Source organism: Mastigoproctus giganteus, chromosome 11 (assembly GCF_048544385.1).
Source record: "Mastigoproctus giganteus isolate SK-2022 chromosome 11, ASM4854438v1, whole genome shotgun sequence".
Taxonomy (NCBI): Eukaryota; Metazoa; Arthropoda; class Arachnida; order Uropygi; family Thelyphonidae; genus Mastigoproctus; species Mastigoproctus giganteus.
The window spans coordinates 113,925,190-113,937,800 of record NC_143585.1 but is presented as its reverse complement, the minus strand read 5'-3'; the positions used below and the strand labels follow the sequence as shown (position 1 = coordinate 113,937,800).

The 12,611-nt window shown below is 38.7% G+C and overlaps 1 protein-coding gene across 1 annotated transcript in view; it reads left to right on the top strand.

Annotated features, from left to right (window-relative positions):
* Window positions 1–5,611: 5,611 nt before the first annotated feature.
* The window catches only part of Theg (Testicular haploid expressed gene), a 151,608-nt gene continuing 144,608 nt past the window's right edge, over window positions 5,612–12,611 (top strand). The window contains exon 1 of the mRNA XM_090384967.1: window positions 5,612–5,727. Coding sequence (XP_090241093.1) covers window positions 5,705–5,727 — 23 coding nt within the window. The 5' untranslated portion in view covers window positions 5,612–5,704. The remainder of the gene's footprint in view (window positions 5,728–12,611) is intronic.

Genomic DNA, 12,611 nt, shown 5'->3' with positions numbered 1-12,611 from the left:
ATGCCACTTGACCGTTATATCGTTTATCGAGGAATGTTGTACCATCTCAAAAAGGGGCTTTCGATCACAGTGTACGGAATTATAACCGATCCCACAAATAAGATAAATCAAAGGCTAGAATTTGGAGTGAATTAACTGGAATTTGGCAACGTAGATGGGATGAAGGCCAATTTGTTCTTATCACTAGGAAATATATACAAAAGGCTGACTACCTAACATCCACAGCTATAAACTAATGATTTACTCCAAATATGTACACTTCCTATCTGCTCACTGGCATGGCTCCTTATGGGCTAAGCTCTTTGAACGTGGACTCGAACCTGATCCATACTGCACATGCAATGACCTCGAAACTTGTATTCATGTTCTCTTATTTTGCTTGGAATATGAACAATTTAGACCGACTTAAGTTGGTCTTGTTTCAGAGTTAACAGAAGAAAACGTCAGTATTCTTGTTCAGTGTGCCAGTATCTTTAAAACTCTTGAAGATTTTGCTGCAAATGTTTTCAAGAAGCGTCTTCAACTAAGATCCCTGGCTCTCAGAGGATGTAATTAAGTGATCTCCTCAACTTATTTCCATCTTTCTCTCTCTCTCTTTTTTTCTTTTCCAGTAAGGATTTTATTATTAATTTTTTTACATAACTATTTTTATTTTATTTGTTTATTATTATTTTTTTTTGCTGGCTCCCAGGTGTGGGCTACCTGGGAGTAGAATTGCACTACCTCCACTGGGTGCGGGATTTAGTGCATATTCGCACATCACAGGTGATAATAGACCCAGGCCTGGATCCTAGTACCAGGGTTGGACACCAGGCAGCAGTTGCCCAGCTGTTGGCTGCTCCCTGGTGGAAAAGCGGCCAGACACAAACCAGAACACACACTAACATCCAAACATTTACACTTTTCCAGGCCTGTTGTACAGAGTTCCTGTACCAAAACAGAGGACAAGGTGGAGACGGGCTTTTAGCCCACCCGGAAACGCGCGCGTGCACATACACACACGCACGCACACACACGCACACGCACGCACGCACGCACACACACACACACACACACACACACACACACACACACACACACACACACACACACACACACACACACACACACGCACGCACTCACGTTTCCCATGAGAATGTATATTTAAAATTGTATATAAATCTTGTATGTAATTTAATGTATAAATCTTGAAAATGTACATAAAATTGTGTGTGTAAATAAATGAAAAAAAAAAAAAAAATGAAAAATGAGGGTTATGCTGCCACCAGGTATCCACTCAGATAGTGCCTGCTCCCTGGTGGCGAAGAGTCCTGTTTTTTTTTTTTTTTTTTTGATACAGAATATATAGGTGAAGATGGACATTAGTCTGGGTGCCACCCTTGACGTGTATACATACAATACAATGAGGCTTATGCTGCACCAGCGAAAAAAAAAAATTCTGAGTCACTCTGAGAGAGAGAGAGAGAGAGAGAGAGAGAGAGAGAGAGAGAGAGAGAGAGAGAGAGAGAGAATCACCAATAAAGAGAAGAATGATGATATCCAGCTCAGGACCTTGGGTGTGCCAGGCCCATACTCACCAGATGTGAGCCCCTGGGGAGTACATGATGAGTTAATGAATGTTTGGCAACCTGGATGCAAGGACTCTGACAAAGGCATTCTGGGTGTAAACGAGTACCCAAAATCATCTCTTAAGGTGCTTGACTTGATTCTTCTGGGTAGTTAATTTATAGATGTAGAATTAATTCCTATATCCAATAAAAATGGCACAATTCTATCGGCTATTGGAATTAATCCCTAACCTATAAATTAACTGCAGGTAGCACTTCTTCCCTGTATGCACATTAGGTTTCTGGGAGCATTGGCAAGAGGAGTCTGTCATGAGGTAAGAATTTAATCTCTTTATATTTACCTAATTTAATATCTGGGTCTATTGTAACAATATTATGATTAACAATTGTAAATATAATTGTATAATCATAATATTGATAATTGTAATGGTAATAATGGCAATTGTAATCGTAATATTGATAATTGTATTTGTAATACAGTATTGGTAATTGTATTCAAATTTTTAACCCCCAACAGCACGGTCTGATGATGGGTATAAAAAAAAAAAAAATCAAATTACTATATTAGGGTTACCCGTAAATGATTACATTAACCCGTATTCGTGTCTGTTAGCATTAGCATTAGCATTAGCATTAGCATTAGTAGAGGCATATGATGCAAGAAAGCAAGCTTATTCAGCATCAGCCAAAAAAAAAAAAAAAAAAACACACACCACTCCCATTTCACCCCTCCGTTCGTTCGAAATACCTGTCCAGTTGAGCCTTAAATTTGTTTAGGCTATCAACTTCAACAACAAGTGATGGAAGTCGGTTCCACCAACCAACCACCCGCTGGCCAAAGGCAAATTTCCGCACATCTATCCGACATCCGTCCTTCCTCAATTTGAATTTATGCCCTCTGAGGTGATTATTCTGAGCAAGATGAAGAATCCCATTGGCATTGAGCATGCTCAAACCATTCAAAGCCTTATACACCTCTATCAGATCACCTCTCCGGTGCCTAGTCTCCAGACTCTGTAATTTGCAAAACTTAAGCCTTTCTTCGTAAGAGCAACCCTTTGTTCCATTCACTAATCTTGTTGCCCTTCTCTGTACCCGTTCCAGCAGCTCCACATCCTTCCTGAAATGAGGCCTCCAGACCTGTATACAGTACTCAAGATGTGGCCTAACCATTGCCTTATACAAGGGAATAATCACCTCCTTATCCCTGCTGGAAAAATTCCTCTTTATCATTGACAAGACACCATGAGCTACTCTTGCAGCTCGTCTGCACTGCTCAGAGAACTTCATATCTGCCTGCACAATTATCCCCAGGTCCTTTTCATTCTCCACCACTGTCAGTGTAGTACCGCAGAGTTGATACGTTGCTCTGGGGTTACTGTTTCCCATATGTAGTACTTTACATTTGTCAATGTTAAACTTCATTTGCCACCTCTCAGCCCATCTGTTCAACCTTTCCAGATCCTGTTGCAGCAGCAGCATAGCGTCAGTAGTGTCCTTAACAACCCTGCCAACCTTTGTATCATCTGCAAACTTGGACATTAAACTTGATATCCCATCATCAATATCATTCATAAACACCGAAAACAACAACGGACCCAACACTGAACCCTGAGGAACTCCACTAATAACATTAGTTCACGTTGAGCAGTGTCCATTGATTACCACTCTCTGTCTTCTGCCACTCAACCATCCCCTTATCCATAGCAGCAATTTGCCTCCAATGCCACACTGCTCCAATTTGTGCAGCAGTCTTCCATGTGCAACAGTATCAAAAGCCTTTCTAAGATCCAAATATATAATATCAAAGTTATTCCCTGCATCCAGTTCTTTTGTGACTACATCATAGTATCCAATCAAATTGGTCAGGCAAGACCTGCCCTTAACAAAACCATGCTGCGTCTGAGCTATAACTGAATTCTTGTCTAGATGATCCTGCAGTGCTTCTTTAACCAGTGCCTCCATTAATTTACCTGGAACAGAAGTTAAACTAACAGGTCTATAATTACTTGTGTCAGCCTTTGATCCTCCTTTGTGAATTGGGGTTACATTTGCACATCTCCAGTCTATGGGTACCTCCCCTGAGTCCAAAGAAGCTCTCATAATTATGGCTAGGGGCTTGCTTACTTCCTTTGCTGCCTCCTTTAATATAACTGGATAGATCCCATCCACCCCAGGTGCCTTTTTTATGTTTATCCTCAACAATCTCTCCTCCACTTTCCTCTCAGTTATTACAAAATCATCCAGCTCACTGCCAATGTTTACTTTACCTACATCATTCTCCTTCCTGAATAACTCCTCATGCGTGAATGTAGATGCAAAATACTCGTTTAAATTGTTAGCCACCTGAGCAGTATCCTCAACTGTTGAACCATCAATATCCAGTGGACCAGTCTGATTCATCCCCTTCCTTCTAGAGTTTACATAAGTAAAGAACTCTTTTCTGTTTTTCTTTGCATCCTTCGCCAAGGATTTCTCATAATCTGCCTTTGCCTGCCTAATCTCCTTTGTGACTTGGTTAAAGACCAACTTATATCTATCATAGGCTTCCATGTCACCCATTAATTTGTATGTATCCCATGCATTTTTCTTCTCTGCCACATGTCTCATTAGTTCATCTGACAACCATTTAGGCCTAAACCTTGAACAATATTTCTTAGTTGGTATGTAAAGCCTGGTAGCCTCCAAGATTAGTTCCTTGAATGCCTCCCATTTTAAGTTTGCTGTTGGTAACATCATCATTTGGTCCCACTGTACAGAATTTAAATACTGTCTCAGACCATCATAGTCGCCTTTACGAAAACAAAAACCCTTCCCTTTACCTCTGATGGTAGTTACCTCCTTGAGTAAATCCCACTTCAACACACTGTGATCACTGCCACCTAGTGGTTCATTTATCTGCAGATTCTTAATGCATGAAGAATCACTACTGATAATCCGATCAAGAGTATTGCTCCCTCTTGTTGCCTCACGAACATGCTGATGTAGAAAACAATCATCCAATAAATCCACAAAAGCCTTGCTAGTGTGCGAGTGACCAACCCACAAATTCCAGTCAATATCTGGGAAATTAAAATCCCCCATTATAAGACTCTCTGATTTACTGGCCCACTCTATTTCCTTGTACAATATCTTATTATACTCATCAGAGTCATTAGGCCTATAGCACACTCCTACTCTCAATTTTGATTTCCCTATGCTTATGTCACACCAAACTGACTCGACACTGCCCTGTCCATCGATGTCAACTGGCTTCACTTCCTTGGACTTTATGTGTTTCTTAATTAATAGCATAACCCCTCCTCCCCTCCTGTCCTGTCTATCCTTTCTATACACATTGTTAGTTGCGTGTGTTCTCTGGTCGACGAAAAAACCCCAGTTTCTGAGTGAAAAAACCTTGCTATCTACGCCTGAGACCGACTAACCCAGCCACGGAGTGAAAAAAGCCCACTAAAGTTCCTCGCGTCATCGACGGGATTCGAACCCGGAAAAGGCCCTTTGTGGGGGGGGCGGTGACGATACCACTGTGCTACCCACGCAGACTGATGATGGGTATAGGTAAGATACCAGAAACGTTACCTTAATGTATAGCAACGTAGTACTATACATTAAGGTACTATGTTACCTTAGTACCTTAATTCGCCTATAGTACTTTAGGCGAATAACTTAAAAATAAACGATATTATTAATTTCACGTGGTATAAGAGTGGTATTAAATGTAGTAATAATTTTAAGACTAAATTTTTTTCTGCCTTGAGAGAGTGTTCAATCCTTGACTTCTACCTCCCTGTATTGAATGGCAGCGACCGTAATCACTATGTCTGATGGAATTTATTACATTTTGCTTGATAAGTATCGTTTCATGTAATAGGTATTCACGAAACTGTGCGAAGTTTTTTTCTTTATGCCGATGCTAAATAACTTATGACACTGCTTAATTTTGCCGTAATTAATACTAAATCAAAAATTAAGATGTATTGTGTAGAAACAACGACTCTGCTACTGGAGTGTTAAGTTTCAACCACAGCCGTGGAGACGTCACAGAACAACTTTTATCACTACTCTGTGTATGAATTACATGCGCAGTTGGTTCAGCACATTTAGGTTTTGGATCGGTTCTTTACAACTGGCATAAAATGGATTCATCTGCGAAATTAATGTAATTTAAACGTTTGGTGTAAGCACGTCATTTAGGAATTAACCGAACATTGTATAAACACGTATGTGTGTACTTTGAATGATGAGAACCAGAAAGCAAGATCGTTGCATTCTGTATTATAACTGCGTCTGGAATGATTTTCGATTTTTTTTTTCCAAAATTAAATTCGGTTTAAATTCTAACTCGAAATGTGTGTGTGTATATATATATATATGTTATTATTTTTTTAATATGTGTAATAGTTTATGTAATATGTGATGTACGAGAGCCTGTACGCTATCGAATCCAGCCGGGAATTGCAACTTGTGGTTTGGGTTGTAGAAACTAGAAAGCACCACGTAAAACTTAAGCACCAATGCTCGTTCTTTCTGTTTGGCAAGATGTAATAAAGGAAATTGCTTCTACACGAAGTTTGATCATCAGTGATTCAGATTTGGCTAAACTTTAGATGCTTTATTCCAGTGGCAAAATTGTTATGCCGCTAGATCCATCTTTCCGTGAGCAACGCCGTCGTGACTGATCGTTAGAGGTCAGTCCATTCTTCACCACAAGTTACTACTATGTCTGTCTGCAGTCTGGCGCGAGTACAGAGTAGTAAGGTTTGTTACTACTTTGTGGTCGCGGGGAAGGAGGATGATTTAAAATTGCCTTATTCAGTATGATGTGCATGGTGTTCCAGTTAATGAAAATGAAGGAAGAATTTTCCTGGTTCCTTTTTTTTTGCCATATTTCAAATGAAATTTTTGAATTGATGTTAAAATTAGAATAGAATTAGAATATGTCTGCAAGAGTCAAAAGTTGATGTTGTAGAACAGATATATTTTAAGGGCACAAAGGGTGATATTGTTGTATACACGTTGGCACTAATGCAAAAATTTACTTAACAAGTATCCCCAGGGGCTCACATCTGGTGAGTATGGGCTTGGCACACCCTGGATATCATCATTCTTGTCTTTCTTGGTGATTCTTTCTCAGGGTAACTTGGGAATTTTTTTTGGCTGGTGCAGTATAAGCCTCAGGCTTCTTTGCACCATATGGCTAATAATAAAAAGTACAGCTTAAAGCTGAAAAAAAAAAAAGTTGAGAGTTAGGATTAAATTTGACAGTGTCTGCAATTCTGCCAGACATGATAGGAGGGAGTATATGATGAGAGCCTTGTCAATCAATTCGGCCCTGGAAGGATTTTTCAAGGCTCATAGGGTAGAATTTCTCTCAGCGTGGTCTTTGCTTGTTAAATAGAAGGAGTGCAAGAATGTTTGCTGATGCCATCGAGGCAGTGTTAGGAGGGTCAGAAAACTGCTACCTTGGGTGATTCACAGACTAAAAAGTTAACAGTAGCCGCAGGAGAGGTGAAAGTGATTCTTGCACTGCTTCTATTAGAATGAGCAGCGGCCTGGAGGGTGCAGTGCTGGAGGATTCAGGGACTGGTGGGAGTCATCATGAAATAAATAAATAAAAATGGGCTGTGTTAGGGTAACTAAGAAAAGAATAGGTGCATGTACACCAATGCTAGAAGTATAGAAAATAAATTTGATGAATTTGAAGTGCATGCTGGTCAAGACATCAAAGACAGATATATTGTTGGCATATCAGATGTGGTGTCACACAGATATAAGGAATGCAGAATTGGAATTTGCGAGGTACAATGTGTACAGAAAGGATAGGAAGGAAGGAGGGGTTGTGCTGTTAATTAAGAAAAACAAAATTTAAGGAAATGCATCCAGTTGACATAGATGGACAGTGCAGTGTTGAGTCAGTTTGGTGTGACATAAGCACTGGGAAAGCAAAAATGAGGGTTGGCATGTGTTATAGGCCTAATGACTCTAATGAGTACAGCAAACAATTGTACAGAGAAATAGAATGGGCCAGTAAATCAGATTGTGTTATAATGGTGGATTTTAACTTCCCAGATATTGACTGGAACTTGTGAGTTGTTCACCTCGCACACTAGCAAGACTTATTTGTGGATTTTTTGGATGATTGTTTTTTTTTTTTTGTAGCATGTTCGGGATGCAACTAGAGGGGGTAACACTCTTGATTTGATTATCAGTAGTGATTCTTCGTTCATTAAGAATCTGCAGATAAAGGAGCCACTAGGTGGCAGTGATCACAGTGTGCTGATGTGGGATTTACTCAAGGAGGTAACGACCATAAGGGGTAAAAGGAGGGGTTTTTGCTTTAGTAAAGGTGACCACGGTGGTCTGAGACAGTTTTTAAATTCTACAGTGGGACCAACTGATGATGTTACCAACAGCAAATTCTGAATGCGGAGCATTTAAAGAATTAATTTTGGAACTATTAGGCTTTTCATACCAACTAAGAAATATTGTTCAAGGTTTAGGCTTAAATGGATATTAGATGAACTAATGAGACATGTGGCAGAGAAGAAAAATGCATGAGATACATATAAATTAACAGGTGACACAGAAGCCTATGGTAGATATAAGCTGGTCTGTAATCAAGTAACAATGGAGGTTAGGCAGGCAAAAGCAGATTACAAGAAATCTTTGGCAAAGGATCCAAAGTGTTCTTTACTTATAACTCTAGAAGAAAGAGGATGAATCAGATGGGTCCACTTGAAATCAATGGTTCTACTGTTGATGATCCTACTCGGGTAGCTAACAAACTGAATGAGTATTTTGCATCTACATTTATACATGAGTTATTTGGGGGGGGGGAAATGCCAGAGGTGTATTGAACTCTGGCAGTGAGCTAAATGACTTTGTAATAACTCAGAGCAAAGTGGAGGAGAAACTGTTGAAGATAAACATAAGAAAAGCACCTGGGGTGGATGGGACCTATCCAGTTATATTAAAGGAGGCAGCAGAGGAAATAAGCAATCCCATAGCCATAATTATAAGAGCTTCCTTGGACTAAGGGGAAGTACCCGTGGACTGGAGATGTGAAAATGTGACCCCAATTCATAAAGGGGAATCAAAGGTTGACACAAGTAATTACAGACCTGTTAGTTCAGCTTCTATTCCGGGGAAATTAATGGGAGCACTGGTTAAAGAAGCACTGCAGGATCATCTAGACAAGACTTCAGTTATAGCTCGGAAACAGCATGGGTTTGTTAAGGGGAAGTCTTATCTGACTAATTTGATTGGATACTATGACTTAGTCACAAAGGAACTGGATGTAAAGAATAATTTTGATATATACTTGAATCTTAAGAAGGCTTTTGATTCTGCTGCACAAATTGGAGCAGTGTGGCATTGGAGGCAAATTTTTGTTGTGGATAAAGGGATGATTGATTGGAAAAAGGTAGAGAGTGGTAATCAATGGACATTCTTCTTTGTGGACTAATGTTATTATTGTATTCCCCCAGGATTCATGAATGTATATCAAACTTAATGTCTAAGTTTTACAGGGTTGTTAATAACAATAATGAAGTATGCTGCTGCAACAGGATCTAGAAAAGTTGAGCAGATGGGCTGAGAGGTGGCAATTGAAGCTTATCATTCACAAATGTAAAGTACTGCATATGGCTAGCAGTAACCCCAGAGTAACATATCAGCTGTGTTGTACTACACCGAGGGTGGTAGAGAATGAAAGGACCTGGAGTCAGATATGAAGTTTTCTGAGCAGTGCAGACGGTCTTCGAATAAATAACACTTCTCTAGTTAGAGGAGAAGGTGCCCAACGAGTATAAATAACAGTGGTCTCCTCTACTAGAGAAGCGTTATTTTTTTGAAGTAGTGCAATACCTGGTATCTCGTGAAGGTAGCCATAATATGATATAAAATTAAACGAGATCTTTACACTATTTTATGTGTAAAGATTTATGGGTGAACTATGTGTATCTACAATGGTGTATCTGCACCGATACTATATAGTTAACTTAAACCCATATCATATTATTCCTTGTGCATTTAGTCTTTAAATATAGTATCATTCTGTTTGCCATTTGGCCTCTCTCATATTGTGGAATTAACTTCGCAACTGTGATGGCATGTTTGCATTATCAGGGTACCTCCCCGCCCACCAATGAGTAAGTCAAAAAGTTTCGAAATGATGCCGTTTGGGTGGTGGTGCCCAGTGAGAATTAATAACAGTAGTCTCCTCTACTAGAGAAGCATTATTTGTTCGAAGTAGTGCAATACCTGGTATCTTGTGGGTAAACTATAGTGTATCTACACCGATATTATATAGTTTTTGATTCAATAAAAAAAAATAATCATTTGTCCACCGTTCTTTAAACACACTTTCGTAGGATGGCTTTCTTTTGTTCGAGAAATACAATGTAAGGGTTATTGTTCATCAAAAATCAATGATCAAACTTATGAAGTAAAAAACACAAACATGATAAGAACTATGTACCACAAACTAAAATATTATGAGTGCAGGACTCAACAGGACTGCAGTTGCCAGTCTAAACATGTAGCTCATTTACCCGAGTTGCCGATTCGAGTTTGCAAGAAAACATGAAATGCCACAAACTACCATCCATGAAAGTGAAATACGTTCCTGTAACACTAGTTAAGTTAATTACTTAAAAATAGTTCAGAGCAAAGACCTTTGCATTCTGCAAAAATTTTAGATAAAAAAAAGGGTGAAAATATGAACAAAGTAAGATTTTTCTAGCCAAACTGAATGAGTTATCAGGAGATAACTGGTAACTCATTCAGTTGATAACTTATTTCCATTAAACGTGTCAGCTGTTTAATGGAAATAAGAGAAAATGGCTGAGGGAAAGGATATGAGGGTAAACTTATCTAAAACAACGATTTGGACTTATATATGTTAAAATTGCATTAAATAGAACGGAGTCAATTTTGCCTAAATAGCTAACTCAATTTTATTTCATTTTAGGCATATATATGAATTAACATTATTATATTACTAATTTTATTTAACAAAACACTTATACTTCTATAAAATTATTTTTCATAGCAGAATTTACACTTTACAGTATATTGTCTGTATTGGTTGTGAGAGACGTGAAAGGTTGCTGTGGGCCACATCCAGCCTGAAGGCCCAAGACTGCCCATATGTGGTATAAACGATTCAAATATAGAACCTCAATGCATGATGAAATCCCAGAATGCCCAGCAACTGTAACAGCAGAATGTTGCAAAAATAGAGGCATTAATCTTGGAAGAATGCCACATTAGAATCAAAACTTGCTATAGGGCTTGAAATTAGTTAAGAACTGTGCAGAAATCATCCATCAACAGTTGCATATGAGTAAGTGTCTAGTAGATGGTTTCCCAGAGGACCCATTATCAGGAGGACACAAAGTGCACATGAAACGTTGATGTGCCAGGAAAAGCAAGAGGACTTTTTACACAGCTGGTCACAATGGATGAAACTTGGATCTATCACTATGATTCCAAAATCCCCCCCCCCCCCCAAAGGCAAAGGTGCAACCAAATGCTGGTAAGATGATGCTATCAGTTTTTTGTAATCAGCACAATGTAATATTAACAGATTACTTTCAAAAGGACTGTACTGTGATGGTGAAATATTATTCCAACCTCCTCATAAAGCTATGTGCTGCTATAGAAGATCAAAGGCAGGGAAAGCTGCCAAAAGGCACGTGCCAGCTCCACTATAATGTCCCTGCACATTACTCGAATGCTACAGTGAGGTGTGCTCATGAATGTAGGTTGAAATATTGTTATATCCTGCTTATTTCCCCGACCTTACACCCTTGGATTTCTTCCTCTTTTCTGCCCCGAAGTCCTTTCTTTGTGGAAAACACATTGCTGCTGAAGATGAGGGTGATTTCTGCAGCTGAGTCATGGTTTGAATGATAGTCAGAGGACTTCTACAAAAAACAGGCCTGCACTGGCAGATTCAGGGTGGGGCACATGTCCCCCCTGAATCTGCATCATTTTTCAGGAAACATTACACCAATCATTTAAATTCCCTTTAGCCACAAAAAAAAGTTTTTTTTTTTTCCCATTGTTAACATAGGATTTTATCTATTTTTACATTGTGGCTACAGTTGGCAACACTGATGCTAATGTGATCAACATTTTAGTGCACAAAATGGTGATCCCTATCACAAACGGGCCCCTCCTGTTATTTTTTTCTGGATCTGCCACTGCTGGCCTGCATAAGTATATTGAGAGGTGGCAAAAATCGTTAATTTTGTCAGGTGACTATGTTGTAAAAGTGTAATACATGGTGTTTGTTTCAACTTTATATCAGAAATACTGTTGGGTGAATACAATTTTTTTTTTTTTTTTTTTTTTTTAAATCCCCTACATATGTCTCTGGCAGAAAGTTGAGTTGTAGCAATTTCTGTGTACTGCACAGAGAATTTCATGTCAGACTGTGCAATTAACCCTAGATCTTTTTCATACTCAACTAACATAGTTCATTTTGGTATTAGGTACCAAACTTGGATTTTGTACCCCCCCCTAAATATAGTACTTTAGCCAAAGACTTTTTTTTGTAATTTGCTTTAGTCTGCTGAACTGCCTGAGTAACTTGGATACACACTAGTTTGTACTTATTGTAGGACTCTGTCCTTTGACAGTTTATAATCATTCCATGTATTTTTTTCTCTGCTGCTATCATCACTTCATCTGACATTAATTATGGTCTAAATATCTTGAACAATATTGTTTAATTTGTATAAAAATTAAAAGATATTGTTTTTAGATTACCTCTATAAACACTTCCTATTTGGCATTACATTTTTTTAACATTAGATGGTCCCAATGGAAAGTTTAAAAAATGTCCCAGCTCATTATAATAATCTTTGTGAAAACAAAACTTAGGAAGCTAAGTGATTTTGTATTACCTGAGAGCAAAGTGGAGGAGAAATTGTTGAAGTTAAACATGAGGAAAGCAGATGGGATCTGTCCAGTTATATTAAAGGAGGTGGCAAAGGAAGTAAGCAAACCCTTAGCCATAAATTATGAAAGCTTCCT